Source organism: Chamaea fasciata, unplaced genomic scaffold, assembly GCF_029207755.1.
Source record: "Chamaea fasciata isolate MVZ Bird 193981 ecotype frontalis unplaced genomic scaffold, bChaFas1.0.hap1 SCAF_6, whole genome shotgun sequence".
NCBI classification, from domain to species: domain Eukaryota; kingdom Metazoa; phylum Chordata; class Aves; order Passeriformes; family Sylviidae; genus Chamaea; species Chamaea fasciata.
Window position 1 is genome coordinate 2,474,556 of NW_027094091.1, and position 18,542 is coordinate 2,493,097.

At 49.5% G+C, this 18,542-nt stretch overlaps 1 protein-coding gene across 3 annotated transcripts in view; it reads right to left on the reverse strand.

Annotated features, from left to right (window-relative positions):
• Positions 1-18,542, reverse strand: part of PTPRA (protein tyrosine phosphatase receptor type A) — a 115,552-nt gene that overhangs the window by 9,420 nt on the left and 87,590 nt on the right. For all 3 annotated transcript variants that reach the window (XM_066185214.1, XM_066185215.1, XM_066185216.1), the window contains 9 exons: positions 13,917-13,995; positions 13,136-13,501; positions 11,187-11,204; positions 7,320-7,404; positions 6,008-6,081; positions 4,117-4,253; positions 2,228-2,318; positions 1,671-1,747; positions 742-778 (listed from right to left, as the gene is read on the reverse strand). In XM_066185214.1, the coding sequence (XP_066041311.1) occupies positions 742-778; positions 1,671-1,747; positions 2,228-2,318; positions 4,117-4,253; positions 6,008-6,081; positions 7,320-7,404; positions 11,187-11,204; positions 13,136-13,501; positions 13,917-13,995 (964 nt within the window). The remainder of the gene's footprint in view (positions 1-741; positions 779-1,670; positions 1,748-2,227; positions 2,319-4,116; positions 4,254-6,007; positions 6,082-7,319; positions 7,405-11,186; positions 11,205-13,135; positions 13,502-13,916; positions 13,996-18,542) is intronic.

Consider the following 18,542-nt stretch of genomic DNA (forward strand, 5'->3'; position numbering starts at 1 on the left):
GACACAGAGCTAACTCAGCCTACACTCCCATGCCAAGCCTGAGGCTCAGGGTGAGCCAAGAGAACAGCAGAGCCAAAGCTTAACCTGAGCCTGGAAGTGCTGACGGACCTGATCCAGCCTCCTTCTCCAGCCAGAGCCAGGGAAACTGGCCAGGAATGCCCTGACCCACTGGCAAGTCGAGAGAGGAAATACAAAACGCTCCCATGGGCAGGTAACATCCTGCTGCTGACATGATCCCCACCCTGTGAGTGGGAATTTTGTTTTTAGGGATGTGTTTGGACTCCTGCAGATCACAAGGACGTTTCTCTCTATCCCTCCCCTGGGAGTGTTCAAGGGAGCTTGGAGCAGCCTGGGATAGTGGGAGGTGTCCCTGTCCATGGCAGTGGGGTGAAATGAGATGGGCTTTGAGGTCCTTTGCAGCCCAAACCGTTCCATGATTCTGCGATGTGGGGAATTTAATTAAGCAGCTCCCTGGTAATATTTCCAGAGGTCATAACACTGTCCAGCAATGGGTATTGCACAGATAGGACTTCCTTCTCTCCACCAAGACATCCAGCACTGCTCTTTGACTGGGAAAATCATTTTGGGAACAATCTGTGGAGCAGCCAGGCTTCCTTTGGACCAGAGGAGCTCTGCAAGATGCTGTGCTGGGGGTAGAGGGGCACAGCTCCACTGAGCAGAGGGACCCAGCCCAACTGCCCCCAAAAGAGCAATCCCCAGCAGGAATAGTCAAGAATTTACCTTGTGCAGCAATGAACTTGTTTTTCTCTTGGTACCCCTACAAGAAAAGAAGAAAAAGGAAGAGAAATTATTATTTCTCTAACACAAGAGTCATGAAATGCATCTACTTCAAGAACAAACAGAGCTGGCATCTGCTCTGCTGCTCGTTCTCCCCTTGTGCAGAGAAGGGGCTGCAGCCTCTGAGGGGAGAATCAGCTCCAAAGATGGGCTGAAATGATTGAAAATCCTTGTGCAAAGGGCTGTTTTCCCACAGGAACGTTCCCAATGCCCACATAATGCAGGAATGACCCCACTCGTTGGCACAAGGCACCAATGAAGTGGTACCTGACAGCCCTTCCACTGGGGTCAGACCCTGCATCCAGAGCATCACGTGAAAATCAGCATTCATCCTTGGAAAAGGGGCTGTACAACTCATAGGGATTGATTTTGTGTATTTTATTTACTGGGGAGAAATGGAAAAAGCTCTTTTGAGTCTTGCTTTGCTTCATATGCCTGCATCTCTCACGTGACCCTTCCAGCTGATTGGAGCCACATGGTGACAACCACAAAGGACCCATCTCCTCCCAGGGGCAGAGCAGGGTAAAGTTGCTTCCATCTTGGCTGAATTCCTTGATTTCTTCTTCACCCTCTTCCCACATCCAGCCCTGCACGCTGGGAAACACTGATGATCAACTGGCCACACCCTTCAAAGATTTAAAACCATGTGGATGTGGCACTTGGGGACATGGTTTAGTGGTGGTCTGGCAGTGCTGGGGAAATGCTTGGACTTGGGGGTCTTAGAGGGCTTTTCCAACCTCAAAGATTCTATGATTCATCAGCTGTTCGTTGATCAGAAATGCCCAACTCCAGCAGGAGTGGTTCCCCAGCCCTTTCCAAACCAGCCCTTTGCTCCGGGCAAAGGGATTTCCCCTTCACATCACAGAACTCACATTAATGAAGGAGGCGTTGATGTAGTCGGAGTCAGGGACCCCTTCCACGGGAGTCAGGTGAACCCTGGAATGATCATCTGGAGAGAAATCAAAACTCTGCATTAAAGACAACCCCCTCCCCTCTGCTGGTACCTGGAGTAGCGAGAATCCAGGTGTGGAGTGGAGCCCACACTCCTGGCTCTGCTTCAAAAACACTTTTATGCCCCCAAATTCCTCTCGCTTCAACCCAGAGAAGTCCTAGATGTTGTCCAAAGTAGTTTTCCTTCTGCAGAGTGCATATTTGAGGACATCCCAGGCCAGCCCACTGCCCAATGCCACCAGGCAAGAGCTGTCCCTTTTGGCATTTCCCATTCGTTTCACTCTTCACGGCCTCCCGGCTGCTGAGGGCTCCATGGAGCTTCTCCTCACAGGAATCGAAAACTAAAGCAGATACAGCCACCCACCTGGGAGGTGAAATGCCCTCAACCATGCCCTTGCCCATCCCAAAAGCAGGAATGGAGAGTCCTGGCAGAAGCCCCTGAGTGTTTGCCCCCCATCCAACCAGCTCTGACACTTACAGGGCAAAATGTTCACATATCTGTTCTTCTCCTTGTTCTCCTCCTTGGAAGCAGCTTCACACGTGGCCTGTATGGGACACGCTGGGAGAGCCTGAAATGGCAGAAATAAAAGGGTTTTCCGTGATGTTTTCATGGCACGGCAGGAACAATGTGCTGGCAAATGCCACATGTGAGCATCCTGCCCCACTGAACATGTCCTCACCACTCACCCACACCCCTCGCCTCCACCCCAGCAGCAACTCTCCTCCTCACCGAGCTCAAAGTGACCATTTAAATAGCTGGGCTGGACCAGAGAGAGCCCTTTCCAATCTCTTTGGAAAGATGTCTGGAATCTCCTGATGCATGGACGCGAGGTGGCAGCAAAGCCTCCAGCTCCGAACCCACCCGGCAGCACAAACAGCTCATTCCTGACTCTTGTCCACGGCGGCTCCTGTGAGATTCCCTCATTAAAAGTGCTGCTAATTGTGACCTGATGAAGCCCCCACCGGCCCATCCCACCCAGTGATGGCAGGAGCAGCACCAGGGGACGTTTGCTGGGGGGGTATTGGGGTGACAGAGGACACTGTCCCTGCATTTCCCAGTCGAGCACAGGAGGTGCTTCCTCAGCATCGCTTTCCCACATCCTCTTCGAGCAGCAAAGAATGTTCTGGAGGTATCCACCAGCCCTTCCTCCAGCTGACAGCATGGCAGGAAGTGTCCAGGGCAATCAGGTATTTATAACCCTAAAAATCTCCCTCCCTGGGCATTCATTGCACCTATTTGGTTTCATCGCAGCACGGCCAGGAAAGGGATCAAATTTTGTAGCAGCTGGACAAAGTCGAGTGGCTTTTTTTAATCTTCTCCTCGTTCTCATGGTGCCATATCATGGCTTGGACCTGGGCTGGAAGCACAGGTCTGATGAGGAGCAGCTGAGGGAACTGAAGGGGCTCAGCCTGGAGACAAGGAGGGACCTTGTGGCTCTGCACAACTCCCTGACAGGAGGGGACAGCCGAGGGGTCAGGCTCTGCTCCCAGGAAACAGGGACAGGAGGAGAGGGAATGGGCTCAAGTTGTGCCAGGGGAGGTTTAGGTTGGATATTTAGGAAAATATTTTCACAGAAAGAGTTGTCAAGCCCCAGCACGGGCTGCCCAGAGCAGTGGTGGAGTCACCATGCTTGACAGTGTTAAAAAAAAAAAAAAAAAGTGTAGATGTGGCACTTGGGGACGTGGTTTAGTGGTGGTCTTGGCACTGCTGAGTTAATGGTTGGATTCAATAATCTTAGATGGCTTTTCCAACCTTAATGAATCTATTCTGCTCTATTCCATTCTATTCTAATCTATTTTTCTATTGACAAGGCAAAACAGATTTATTGTCCCAAGCTGCAAAGCTCAGCAATGTCAAGAAGAGGTTGTAGCCAACCCTGAAGAAAAGCTCTGGGCTTGTGGACAAGCACAATACCTGAACTCCTCACAGCTGAAGGCCAGCCTTTGTCCCATACATTACCATCATTGTGTTTCAGGGTTAACAGCTCACTGAAACAAGATGGGCTCATCCCTGTTTCTCTGTCAAAACTCTTTGTTTTGGCTGTTTATGGATTTAAAGCCGTGAGGACTGGGAGGTGGGAGGCAGAGCTTGAGAGGCAACCAACGAGCAGAGGAGCTCTGGAAGACCCCAAGACATCCAGGATCATTCCTGAACCCAGGAAAATGTAACTCTGCAGAGTTGGTTGCTAGAAACCCTCTGTTTTCTGTAGCGAGCATGAGGGTGAGGAGCTCATCCACACTCACCGCTGATCCAGGGACAGAATCAGCCCTACCAGCGCTCAGCCCTTTGAGAAACCCTTGAGAACCAGATCCTAAACCCCAACAGGGCAGCCTGTGGCATCTGAGGGCAGCAGCAGAGGCACTCACGTTGAACTCCTCCCGGAAGAGCTTGTTGTCATCGGCCATGCGGCGATTGATCTCCTCCTCCAGCTTGTCCACGGGCAGCGGGGGATACTTGCGGTTGGTGCTGGGGGAGCGGGCGAGCAGGGGCATGCTCTGTGGCTCTGCAATGACACCCGGGGGTCACAGGTGCCACCAGCTGTCCCCTGTGCCCAGCACTGCCCACCCACGCCCAGCGACCCCGCGCGCCGCCGCTTTTAGGGTCGCCCTCGTGTTTGCACGGAATGCTTTGGGGTGGAGGGGATGTTAAAGGATCGTCTTGTTCCAACAGATTCCACCAGATCAGGTTGCTCTGAGCATGGTGACATTGTGGCAGCACTGGGGTGGCTGTCCCCTGCGCTGGCACTGCTGGGGCACCTCCAGTGCTGGGGGTATTTCTGGGCCTCTCACAAAAAGATCTTAAAGAGCTGGAGGGTGTCAAGAGAAGAGAACAGAGCTGGGAAAGGGTCTGGAGCACCAGGAGCAGCTGAGGGAGCTGGGAAAGAGGCTCAGCCTGGAGAAAAGGAGGCTCAGGGGGGACCTTGTGGCTCTGCGCAACTCCCTGATAGGAGGGGACAGCCAGGGAATTTGGGCTCTGCTCCCAGGGAACAGGGATAGGAAAAGAGGGAACAGCCTCAGGACGTGCCAGGGGAGGTTTAGATTGGATATTGGATAAATTTCTTCATGGAAAGGGTTGTCCAGCCCTGGCACAGCTGCCCAGGGACGTGGTGGAATCCCCATCCCTGGAGGGATTTAAAAGCCGTGTGGATGTGGCACTTGGGGACACGGGTCAGTGGTGGCCATGGCAGTGCTGGGGGAATGGTTGGATTGAATGGTCTTCAAGGGCTTTTCCAAGCCCAAAAAATCGGTGATCCTATTCTGATTAACACTCTGGGATCTACACTCTCACAGAGGCAGGACAGAGCCCTGAGGACCAATATGGGGTTGGAGACCACCTGGCTTTGAATTCCAACTTCTCCCTGTCTCACATGCAAAGTCTGGCACCACCACTGTGACACAATTCCCAGGAGGGGACAGCAAAGGCTGTGCTGTTGCTTGTGCTGCTCAGCAAAGTCCAGAAAGGCCGTGTGAGGGTTACACCAACACAGCTGAGGGTTTATGAAGTTCACACCTCCGTTTACAGTGATGTAAGATGGGCAGAGAAAGTCTTAGCAGCCAAAATAAAATAAAAAAGGTGCTGAATTCCAGTTAGTGCTTCTCAGAAGGTGTTTGGTTTATGTGGAAGGAGTGCTGAAAAAGCATCTGAACTGAGTTTAGGAGGTCTGCTCAGATCTCAATCAGTGCCTACACATGGATGGAGAAGCCCAGGTTGAGACCCTCAGTGTCAGCTCTGGCTCACAGCTTGGGGGCAGAAGAATTTACACGTTACACAAGGCTTTAAAATTGCATCTGTGCATGTTTAGGAGGTACAAAAATGTTTTTATAATGAAAATTAGTGTATTTCCTCTTTTCTCTTGGATATGTTAGTTTGGTGTCCACAGTTAGTGTGAAGATTTGAGTTTTAATCAGAGACTATCCTAATCTGAAAGTGCAGAAAAATGTTTAATTACTCCCCAAAGATGTGTTTTTTCAAAAAAATTCTCCCTTGAGTCAAAGAAACACTGTGAAACCTCAAGAGGAATGTGAATAGTGATTTTGGAAGTGATTTTAATATCAACCACTTGAGGGCAAACATTTAGTCCGTGGAATGAAAGCTGGGAAATAAACCTTCATTCTACGAAAGTCTGCCAAAACCACGGAAAACATGGGGAACAAAGGAGATCAGGAAACAACAGAAACAACAAAACAGAAATTAAAAAATATCTGCCTACAAAAACAGGAGGTGGGGGAGAGCCTGTGTGGCACCAGGTGGACTCACCTGTGTCGTCCGTCCGGCCGTTGGAGAGCCGGAAGGAGTTGGAGTGGCTCCCTGCCTGCTTGTATTTCTTGAACCTGCCAAGGAGAATTGGGGTGGAAAAGTCAGCAAATATCCACCAGGAAGCCCAGCCCCCGCCCCCCAGATGAGAGATGCCACACTTTCTCATGGCTTCATGAATTAGCTGGTGGGTCCAGGACCTGCCTGTGAGCAGAGCTTTTCACCAAGCACATCTGGAACAGCTGCAGGAGCCCAGAGTCAGGTGGGAACTAGAAGCTTTAAGGGTGCCCTTTACAGAGGACACCCTAAGGAGTCCCTGCTCCCTGGGCTGATCCAGCAGAGCACACAAAGCCCAGGTTGATCTGTCCTGCAGCAAATCCCTGCTCCGTGTGCTTTTAACTTGGAGCAGTGGCTCATGCTCCCTCTGCCTGAAATTTGGAATTTTGCTGAATCACTGGGCAGTGAACACAAACCCTTTTTTTCAGGGCTGGAAGCCAGGTGGGAAGGACTCAAACTCTGCTGCTGCTGAACTCCTGAGGCAAAACTCTCCTCAGGTTCACTGCTGTGAGGGCAGGCCTGGAGCCAGGAGACAGGGAAGTTTTCCACTGCTAAGAAAAAAATTTTTTTTCTTTAAGACTTACTTAATTGCCAAACTGGTGAATAAATTAAAATGTTTACTGCAGGTGAATAAAGACATTCTTAGTTATGCTTTCAGAAGCTGGGAATGCTTCATTTTGAGCAGGGCAGATGCTTGGATTCTAAAAAATGGACCTAAGAGGGCTTTATTATGCTGTAATTTCAATTACAGCATCACCTAACACTTCTCACAAGCTCCTGCTGCTCAGAGTGAAAGGTGCACAGGGACCATGTAAGGTTTGATACCCAAAACAGGGTTTGGATATTGGATCCTGCTTGCTATCAAGATGGGAATCAAGGAATAACACATTAAAAAGACTTTGTGGCTGTGTTCAGCCTCCCTGGATTACTCAATCCATCATTTTCAGCCTCACAATGATACCTCACCTGCTTTTCCCCACACTGACAGGGCTTCAGTTCAATCCACCCTGCTAAATGTGACATTTTGAGAGGCAGAACAGGAATTCCCCAAACGAGGAGCAGCTTTGCAGAGAAAAGAATAAGCATCATTCACCAGATAACCCCAAACATCATTTTCATTCATTGTCCTTACAGGTTTCTTTTCAAAGCACCAGCTGCATCAGCCTTTAGCTTGGGAGACAGCACAAAAGGCTCATTCCTGTTCATTCAGGAATTGTTTCTGTCAAACAAGGGAATCCAGCATTAAAGCAGCTCTTACCTCAACATGTACAGAACAATAATAATAAATACTATGACTAGGAGGGAGGACAGGGCCACCATCACAGCTATAATGGGAGTCTCATCTGCAAGAGGAAGAGAAAGGTGTGGTTATGGACATTGGAAAACATCCAGAGCCATCATTCAACAGGGCAGAGTTCCACAATTTCTGCTTGAAGAACAATTCTGATGATGATATTAGTAATAAAAACATAATAAATAATAAATAGTATTAAGTGATGTTGCATTTTTTTCAGTCTGAGAGTGAAGACAGAAAAGGAGGAGTGAGCACCATGTGCCTCAGACACTCTCAGGTCAGATTAAAACCTGAAACCACCACTCAGAGCACCTCAATCTTCTCCAGGAGGTGGTCACTGTGAAATTGTGACCTTGCAGATGAAAACAGTGATGGAGAAAGTTGGGGCTGGGCTGCTTTGGGGGGTTCCTTCTGCACAACTGAATGTGCACGTGGTGGCCCAGCAGCCACCAGGAGAAATTTCCTGTCAGCTGATGTCAGCTGATCACCTGTCAGGTGATCTACAAAATTTTCTGCGTGAGACTAAAGGGTCCAGAGAAGTTCCTAACAGGCCCATGAGTATGGTGTAATATGATAAGGAACTTTATATTAAAATGGGTGGAAACTGTGGCCTCTCTAAGATCCCACAGATACATTTGTAACACCATCACGATTTTGCTTCCAGTTCTTCGTCAAACAGGACAAAAGGGCAAAGCTTCCTGCTGCACCTGGGATCTGAACACCTCCAGGGTGAGATTTGGTGTGGACCAGGCTGCCCAGAGAAGCTGTGGCTCCCCCTGGATCCCTAGAAGTGTCCAAGACTAGGCTGGATGGGACTTGGAGCAGACTTGGGAGAGTTGAAGGTGTTCCTCCATGGCAGGGGGTGGGACTGGATGATGTTTGAGATCCCTTCCAACCCAACCATTCTGTGATTGTGTAATTACAGAATAATTTGAGTTGGAAGTGACCTCCAAAGACCATCTACTCCCAGCCCCTACTCTTTCCTCCCTGGAAATACAGAGTTTAGAGAGCAGGAAAGGTCAGACACCACCAGGCCACCAGTTTGGCTCCCTTGCAGAAGCTCCTCAAGGGCAGGTACTTCACAACCCCCTTGCAAAAACACTTAGATTAATCTGAGATGTTCCCATCCCATCCACAACCACAAGAGATTTTTTTCTTTTTTCTTTTAAATAAGGCATTTCTATCTTGTGCTGCAGGTCAGTGAATCAGTGGTCGGTGCTGGCAAATCACCCAGATGGGTTGGAAGCCAAACAGCTCCAGCCAGGGAGGAGAATGGCCCTGAAGGGCATTTTTTTCAGATAAATGTGGATGCCAGCCATGCCAGCTGGGGTTATTTCCATTTTTCATCAGCTCCTTCCATCTGAGGGGACCACCACACTGTGTCTACACAGCCCCAAGAGGCTGCAGGGCACGACCCCTTTTCCCACCTTCTGTGCATCCATTTCCCTGCAGATTCCTGCTCCATGTGTCTCAGCAATTTCAGCCAGCAGATTTCCTTGAGTGGGGTTTATTTTGTCCATCTCTCAGCTACCCAAGGGCACTCATGACCATATTTCTGTGTTTGTCCCTCTGTGGTGCGAGGTCTGGCAATTTTATTTCTATTAAAACATATGTGTCATGATTTCAAGGCAATGACCCAGTGCGGCAAAGAGAAAAATTACATTATCCTGATTTTTGCATGTCTTTGTCCTTCTCATCTACTGCCCTAATGTGGCAGCACCTCCCACAGCCCAAAACGAAGTTGTTGGCAATTCTGCCTCCTGCACACCTCAGCAGGTGACGAGCCTTGGCATTCCCCATCCCCACAAAAGCAAGACCAGGTTGGTCTTGGCCCAACCACAGCCAGCCCTGGCCTCTCTCTGAGACACCTGAGCACAGCCACCATCTCCATCCTGGCTGCAGCAGAGGAAGGAGAGCTGCCTTGCCAAAACCTATGCTGTTAAGTCACTGTTGGACCATTTTTTTCCTGCCTTGGCTGGAGTTAAGCTCAGCCTAACTGAGCCGGGCTGGAGGCGCGGGGCAGCGGTGGCTGGTGATCTGTGAGTGAGCTGTGATTTGTGGGCAGGGGTGGCTCTGGCAGCAGGATGCAGATTTGAGGGCAAGGGTGGCTCTGGCAGCAGGGTGCAGGGAGTTTGGAGGTTTTGGGGTTTTTTTGCAGCCCTTCTTTCCACACATCTGGCAGGATAAGGAGTCGGAGCTCTCCCACCCAGCAAAGCCCAGGCAGGAAAGGAGCTGGAGGGTCCCCAGCTGCTCCCTCCCTGCCCTGCCAGCCCTGCTGAGCTGTGCCAACACCCTCACAGCTCCTTTCCTACTCCAGCCCCAGCCTGAGGGTTTCATGCTGGCAATCCATGTGGAAAAGGGACAAGGACTCGACCTTCTGCTCTCATTGGAGCACCCACTGCAGTCCAGAGTGGGAAGGCATCACGAGGCTTAAATCTTGTCCTGGCCCCTCCGAGGAGACACCAAACCCTCCTCTGGTGCTTGGGATCATGTCCCAGCTGCAGACAGAGGTGCTCTTTAGGGCTGAGCAGTCCATCCCAGCTCACAGCTGGCAACATCTGCCCACAAAACCAGTCACAGAATGGTTTGGGTAGGAAGAGACCTTTAAGATCATCCCATTCCACTCCCTGCCACAGGCAGGGAAACCTTCCCCCATCCCAGGTTGCTACAAGCCCCATTCAAGCTGGCTTTGGACACTTCCAGGGATGGGGCTGCCACAAATCTCTGGGCATTCTGTGCCAGGGCCTCACCACCCTCACAGTCAAGATTTTATTCCCAATATCTAATCTAAACCTACTCCCAGTTTGAAGCCATTTCCCCTTGTCCCATCACTCTATGCTTCTGCAAAAAGTCCCTTATTTCATCTGATTCCCTAACTATATTTACATTAATATTAGCAATATTAATATAAATCTTATTAGGAAGTCAGATGTACTCCCATTTTTTTTTCCTTTGCCCTCGGGAACAGGGATGAACGATGGCAGAGAGAGCACAAAATCAGGCCTAAGCCAGGCCAGATCTGAGGGAATTACACTGAGCATTTCTGCAGAGGCTTAGCCACAATTTCAAACGAGTTCCCTCCGTCCTGCATCCCTTTTATTCCCTCTGCTAAATGTGTGCTGCCAACCAGTGCTGCAGAGCATGTGTCTGTTCCCTGGACCATCAGTGGGCTGGGTGCAGCACAAGGCAGAGTTTGCAAAGCTGCAACACCCATCAGAGGCAGGATGAGAACACAGAGAGGCAGCTGATTCCTCCAGGTGGGAGCCAGCCCGGCTCTGCCCGCTCCTGGAGTGCTAAAGCCATGAGTAATTGCAAATATTCTGGTAGAGATGCCAGTTCTCAGAGCTGAGAGATGGAAAAATGTCCCTAAAGTGCTGTTCTCTTACAAGAAATGGATTTGTGTTACTGCTTGCCAAAAGAATGAAGGAGAACAATAATTATTCCCATCATCTGCCGGATGGGTTTGGATCAAATCGCGTAAGTCACAGTAAATAAAGACAATTCAGCAGCAAAGAAAAAAAACCAACCCAAAAGCAAATTGCCTGAATGGCTTCTTAGACTTTGGTCATCCAGCTCTAGGGACGCGCTGACATTCTCAGAGCAGGAACAATTAGTATCTAATAGGACATGTACAAATTGGAATGGGATTGTTTCGTTCTAAAAAGAAAAGCTCAACAGAAATTAAGATATCAGTGTGTCACCAGCTCTTCTAAAGAGCTTGGGAGGCTTCATAAAAGCACATTTGGAAGTCCTAAGGAAAGCTCTCTAATAGCAGAACGCTTCTGGAAATGTTTTTACTGAGTAAAGGGCAATGAAATATAACATTCTTACCTCTTCTGTCAGAGTTACCTGCAAAAAAAGAAAACAAAAGTCTCTTAGCAACAAAGGAACAAGACACTTTAGTAAGTCAGGAAGGATCAAAGACCAAGACAGGAACAAATTTAGTAACTCTCATGATCTGCCTGTAAATCTTTCCCTTAAAACACTAGCTATAAACCCAGGGTGTTAAAATGAATTTCTGAGTAAGGAAAAAGGAACAAATCCCGAGGTTTTATCAGCAGAACAAGGAGCTGAAGCCAAGCTTTAACATCAATAAACACAACTTACTGTTTAAACCCACAACCAGCAAGTCACTGGTGCAATTCATTAGCACTTAAACATCAAGAGAGAACACTGGTGCATAATTTTTAGAGAGTGGCCGAGCCAAAAGTTCAATTAAGAGCAGCTGGGCTCAGGGATGGGGGCGAGGAGCATCCAAGGAAAGACTCTACCTGCTCGGTTGGAAGTCTCATCCAGAGGACACTGGAACAAACCCGTGCCAGGGAGAGCAGAGCCTGGCTCTCCTGGGGCAGTGCTGCTGGCACAGGCACCCCGTGGCCATGAGCTGTGTGTGGGGAGTTGCAGCACAGGGCTGAGGACAATCCTGGTGGGTTTGGACAAGGAGGAACTGCCCGTACAACCTGTGACCTCCTGCCCCAGTCCCCTTCTCGAGCATCATTTAATTCTTCCATGACTGACACCAACATTTCCTGTTAAATCTAATGGCAAGGGCAGCCCTAAAACTGATTTTGCTCCTTGACAAATCACTTGAGATAAAGAAAGAATTAGGTCTGATCATTTGTTCTCTGGACTGACATCAAGGGATAGAAGCCACGTCTGACGGCGCAATGGCCAGTGTGTCATGGCATACACCAGGGGAGTTCACCAAAACCAGTAACCCAAATCACGGAAAGGCAGTGCAGACACAAAAATGATAAATTCAGCCCCACCAGGAGCAGACATCATATTACAAAATCCGGACATTTGCCAAACTTGTCCCATGTGTGTGTCTAAGGTTATGCCAGACTCCTCCACTCTGCGAAAAGGGATTTGTGTTGGGAAGGAAGCTGGATGAGCTCAAGGGTGGTAGATCACTACAAAAGCTGGGTTGTGAACTTCCTTCAGCCACATCCCTTCCTATGCTGGTAGCAAAGACAACTTCACTGCAGCTTCATGGGCTGTGGCTTCCAAAGATTCCCAGAGGAAGAGGGCACACATATCTCACTGAGGTGCAGAGACACCCAACACCTCTTGGGAAATTGGTTCTTAAGGAATACACACTTGACACCTCCCTGCATTAACTCCACCATTATCTTGTTTCGGGGTTTTCTAATCCACAACCAAGCTACCAAACCTGTTTTTCCACTAAATCCCAAGGTCTAGCAGGCACTGCCATCTTCCTGTTGCAAGCTGGAGACACGCAGTACCCGAACTGGGTCTCAAACAATACAATAAGCAAACCATGGCTGAAGAGCCACAGCTCAGCAAAGATTTCTGGTCACCTCAGCCCTCTTTTTACCTGATTTTTTGTTCTTAACCTGGACTGAGCAAGCAAACTATGTTTTATGAGGTCACTTTCCTGATGTGCCAAGAGGGGAATGAGATCAGGATGACAACAGAGACAATTATCGCCCATCTGAACCTTTCAAAGATTGAAGTTGCCCAAGTAACGGGGAAAATTGATAATGTAAGGAGAGAATGAATCACAGACTGGGCTTGGAAGCAGAGATTATCTAGTGCACCTGTGGATACCTTTCACTAGATGATCTTGGCCCAAACCTTTGGTCAGACAAATCTCTTCTGATCTGGGCCATTCAGGGAGTTCTCTTGTTTTGTATCACCACGGAATCGGCCCCAAAGTGGCTTTTTGCTCCATTTCGCTCAGCAAAACGAAAGAAGAGCGAAGAAACAAACCCAGAGGCAGGATGGTTTGGAGATGACGAGGTGGAGGAGGTGCCTACCATTGTGGGAAGCAGAAGAGGTCTCCTGTGTTGTCACCACCAGGCTGAAATTCCTCTCCGTCGCCTCCGCCTCCGTGCTGGGGACAGCGGTGTGCGGAGCCGGCGGCGTCACGCTGGGGAGCAGGGATGGGGCTGGAGGCACAGGCACGGTTGTCCCCAGGGTGGAGGAGATGTTGAGGCTGCCAGTGGTGGCATTGGAGGAGATCCTGGCGGCTGTGGTTGGAGGAGGTTTTGGCGCTGTGGTAGAAACAGTCCCTGGAGTGCTCATGTTGAGTCTGTTTGTGTTGGGTGTGGTCCCATCCTCAGGACCTGCTGTAGGAGCTTTGGTGGGGCTCCTGGGGGAGGTGGATGCTGTTGTGGGTGGCTCTGAGAAGGGAAAAGCACAGGGGAACCTCTGTGAGATTCTTTTCTGTGATGCTGAGGGGTTTAGATCCTGAAGATTCACCTGAGTGTAACTATAAGGATAAAGCACCCAACAATCCTGAGCGCAGGACAGGAAATGCTCTGCACAGCAGGTGATGCAAATGTCATAAAAATATAACCTGAACAGGTGCTATTTATGGAGAGGTACAAGCATTACAGCCCCTGGAGGTGAGGATCAATATCACTCAGAGCTAAACCCGTGGGCCCCATTTATGAGCACCTGAAGCTCATCACCCTCTTTCCAACATTTTATGTTACAGTTACGTGGAGAGCAGAAGGAATGACGCACTGAGCACATTCACACTCACTCCTCTCATCCTAAAGCTGGGATAAAAGAGAGATGAGGAGCACAGTTTACCTGTTGTAATGTTGTTAGCACCTACACTTATCAGGCCACTTCCGAGCAAAAGGAGAAAGAACCACAAATCCATGTTGACCTGGGGAGGAAAGCACAGAACACTTATTGAAACCCTCATGCAATATCATCTCAAAACAATCCAAGGTGGGGACATTGCTGTGCATCTCGTAGAGCTCAGAGAGAGGAGTGGAAGCGTGGCTGCAGTCCCTGCAGGCACCTGGATGGGAAGGATTTATGGGTGAGTTCATACAACCCCAAGGGGAAAGAACACAGAGAAATCCCAGTCTGGTGGAGCAGCGAAAGTGTCCACGGATGAAGCAGAGAATGGGTGAACTGTGGGAGAGCATGAGAAGAACAAGCTGAGCACTAAACCCAAGTATCTGATCTTAAAGGAGATTAATAAATTGTTCATATGGTTGTCTGCAATGACTGTACTCTGAGCAAACCCAAAGGAAATTTAGGTGAAGACCACGGTAAAGAGCCTTGATCCCAAATGTCCCAAAAGTGGAGACAGGAATGAGGGAGAAGTCAGCTCCCCCTGGCTCACTGACACCTGAAATGTTACTGGGCAGGGGCAGAACACTCAGCTCCATTCAAACCCCGTGGGATTCCCTGTGCATGTGGGCAGAACAAACACTCACAAATAATCCAAGAAGATCAGCACGCTCAGGCTGCACGCCCATACTGTACGTGCTTCCCAGGAAATGTCCAGCAAAATTACAGGACGATGACATCAGTAAAATCATTTCCCCCAGCCCGTTCTAAGACAAGATTTTTATGGTGATTTCTTTCCCCTGGAGACCTCAGAAAGCTCCTGAGAAATGGGTATCATTATCTCCTCCCAAACACCTACGGATCCAGAGGCCCAGAGATGTGAGACGTCATCGTGCTGGCCAGGACAGAGCCCAGAGCTGCCAAGTCCAGACCAGCACGTGGCCATGGGGCCTTCCAAGGATGGGCCAACACCTCTCCTCTGCTCTGAGCCCAGAGAGGGCTTGGACACAGCTCTGCTCCGTGCCACGGGCCGGCAGCTGCTGCACGACTCCTGTCCTTCAGGCTTTTGTCCTGTGTCCAGTTGCATTTCCAGGATCTCCCAGGACAGAGCTTCGAGATCTCGCTGCCAAGTCAACCTGAGGCGCTGCCAAGAATGAGTTTTACTCCCTCCCCCTCTAATAGATCTTGTGTTGTTTGTGCTTCTTCTATTTATTTCAATCTGCTTCATCTAGACCCATCCCAAACTCCGGGCAGGAGGACAACGCTGAAGTCATCCATGCGCTGGAAACGGTATCAGCAATACAAGATCCTCCCACCCCACCCGAGAGTATCCTCCCACCAGCACCACCTACCTACATGTTTTTCCTCCCCTTCCAAAAGAAAACCTGGCAAAAATCGACCTTACTCAGTGACCAAAAGGTCAGACAAACCCTGAACCAGAAGGAAACCAAGCTCTGGAGATAAGAGCTTTCCGTAGGCTCCGTCCATGGCCAGCCCTGCTGCTGCAAGCAGGGCAGGGCCTTCTCCAAGGGTCCCACTGGTGTGAGCAGTCAGCATTCTAGAGGGTTTCATCACCAGTTAAAATATCTGTCTGCGTGAATTTGAACTGATTCAGTCCTCCTGTCACTGGTGAGAGCAGCACTGGTCCTGCAATGCCTCCCCCAGGCTGTGCTCCAGGGTGGGATGTCGGGAAAAACCCACAACCAGTAGTTTGATGCTTTGATGACATGTTCCACTCATGGTGATTAACACACCACACTCAGCCTGGTCAGCTGCCTGCCAGAGTCTGAGATGAGCCTGGTCTACACAGGTTTGGCTTTGGGGAGAAAATCCAATATTTATAAGGAAGAAATTCTTCCCTGTGAGGGTGGGGAGGCCCTGGAACAAGTTGCCCAGAGAAGCTGTGGCTGCCCCTGGATCCATGGAAGTGTCCAAGGCCAGGCTGGACAGGGGTTGGAGCAACCTGGGGTAGTTGAAGGTGTCCCTGCCCACGGCAGAGGTTGGACCTGGATGGTTTTTAAGGTCCCTTCCTACCTAAACCATTCCATAATTCTATGATCTTTGTAACTCGCTGCATGGCTGGGATTGTCCAAGCATCCCACAGTGGAGTCCACAGAAATAAGGTGCTCATCCTGACAGAACCGACGTGCAAAAGCAGGAGGAAGTTAAACACACACTGGAACTCCAGAGAATGGAAATGATGGGACAGAACTGCTCTGAAAACCTCACAAGGGCTGATGAAAGCACCAAGATCTCATCACTGCAACCACCTCCCTCACTGGGAGCCCATCACTAACACAGCAAGGACACAATGGCAAGGGAAAGGGAAAAATTTGGGTCTTCTGGAAACACTGCTAGGGAAAAAAGTGACCACCTGCTCTGTTTTGATGAATATTTGCACAGAAACACCACTCATAAAGGCGGATACAGCTCTTTTTTCTTCCCTCAACTTGTTTCTCAAAACAAGAATTCCCCTTCATTTGGGATCCCCATTCATTTTGAGTTCTGTTTATTTTTGGATCCCATTCACTTGGGATCCATAATCATTTGGGATTCCCATTCATTTGTGGTTCTGCTCATTCATGATCCCACTCATTTGGAATCCATTTGTTTGGCATTCCCATTCATTTAGTATCCCATTAATTTAGGGTCCCTATTCACAGTGGGTCCTCATTCATTTGGGATCCCATTCATTTAGGATCCCCATTCATCTGGGATCCCACTTATCCCATTTCTGGTCCTGTTTTGGGCAAGCTGTGCCAGAGCCTCCCCACATCCTCATCACACTTTCCCTTGCAATTAAAGCAGGACACGGAGGGTGGGAAGAAAGAAGGAAAAGCCATGAATCCCCTCTCTGGTCTCCATTATCAGGAAATAACCCACCAAGGATAAAAGAGTTTGGGCTTATTTCCATAAACCGTGATTGCTACATGGATGAGAACTACAAGGAGATTCCGGGACTGGCTGCAAAGCCCCTTTGGGATGGTGGGATGATCACAGAATCGTTTAGGTTAGAAAAGACCCTTAAGCTCATCAAGTCCAGCCATCGATGAGGGTCCCTCCTCTGCTGAGGCGGCAGCACGGCTCCGATGCTTTGGGATTACATCAGCAGGCAGGGAGCACTAAACCCCTCTTGGTTCTACGTTTAATCAGTTCATTGATCCATGAATGGATTGCAGGAGGAGGAAGGGCTTGGCGAGGGGAGATAATGCTGGATTTCCCCGAGCCTTTCCCTGCTCCCGTGAAGAAAGCTGGATGCGGGCGGTCCGTGCGGAACCTGAGTTTTTATGGCTTTATTACTGTGACCGTCAGAAAGAATGAGATGCTGGGAGCATCCCAGCTTGCCGTGCACATCATTACCCAAAAAATCCAAATCCCTGGAGCTGCTCCTGTGACCGGCAATCAGCTGCCAGAGCTGCTTTATCACCTTAAAACTGGATCCGGAGCAGGCGAAGAGCCCTGCGCCGGGGGAGGGCTGTGCCAGCCCAGCTCCCAATTCCCAGCCCCTGCTCTCAAACACTCCCCGTTCCCAAAAGCAGCATAAATAAACGCCAGCGGTTCCTCGTTCCCCGCTCCTTAACATAAAAGGCCTCCAGAGTCCTACCCCAAAGCTGGAGAAACCCGAGTCTCCCTTCCCCCTCGGCTCCCTCCCTGCTGGTTTCGGAAACGGAGAGGAAATACTTGTAATGTTATCAACATAAACACAGCTCTTGGCCGGCTGCAACATCCTGCGAGCTCTGCAGAAAAACACCCTGACGTCAGGGCGCCGGCTCTGCCCAGGAGAAAGGAGCCGGCTCTGGCACCGCCGCTCCGGAGGGTCGGGATGCTCGGCATCGTGGCTCGTTCTGAGACCTCCTTTTTTCAAAGATCAGGCTTGGAAACCTCGATTATTTCCACTGGTGATGCCCATAAATATTATATATATATGTATATATATACTTTTTTTTGATAGATATATAGTGTATGCGCACTGCATTCTTCCATAAACTGCTTGGGATCTTCCTTATAGGAAAGGCTGGGATTTTAAGCTGCAGGATGTATGTTTAAAAGAAGCAGATCTTGTCAGGTTGATTGATGCCGGAGGGGGTGAAAAAAAAAAATAAAGGAATAATCTCTTTATAAAGCAATAAGTGGCTTCAAAATGCCTGTGCTGGTGCTACAGGGGGGGTCAGGCTGCAGGATCACCCTGCCCGCGCTTCCAGAATGCGAAGGAATTAGAGTTTATTGCTGCAGAAACTGCCCAGATCCAACCCGGATACAGCCGTCCACAATCAAAGGCAGGATTTACCCCCACCTCTGACATATTCCTAATTCCTGGAAAATGAGGCAATCTTTTTCTGTGTGCACTGAGGAGACACAACCTGAATTCTAACCAGCCTTCCGGGACCCCAGAAATCCCTGCTGTCATCAGGAGGATGCTGAAAGGCAGTGGGCTCAACTGATTCTGCCTGACTGCCTTGTGCTGGTTCCAACTGCAGCGAAAAATAAAAATAAATGTTCAGTTTTCCTATTTATTTGTTGGCGGGGAGGAGAGGCTGCAGAACTGGGAGCAAGGTTGGCTCTTTGAAGCAGCTCACAGTAGGGCGAGAACAAGCAGGGAGCATAAAGAAAGGGGGAAAAGGACATTTTTTT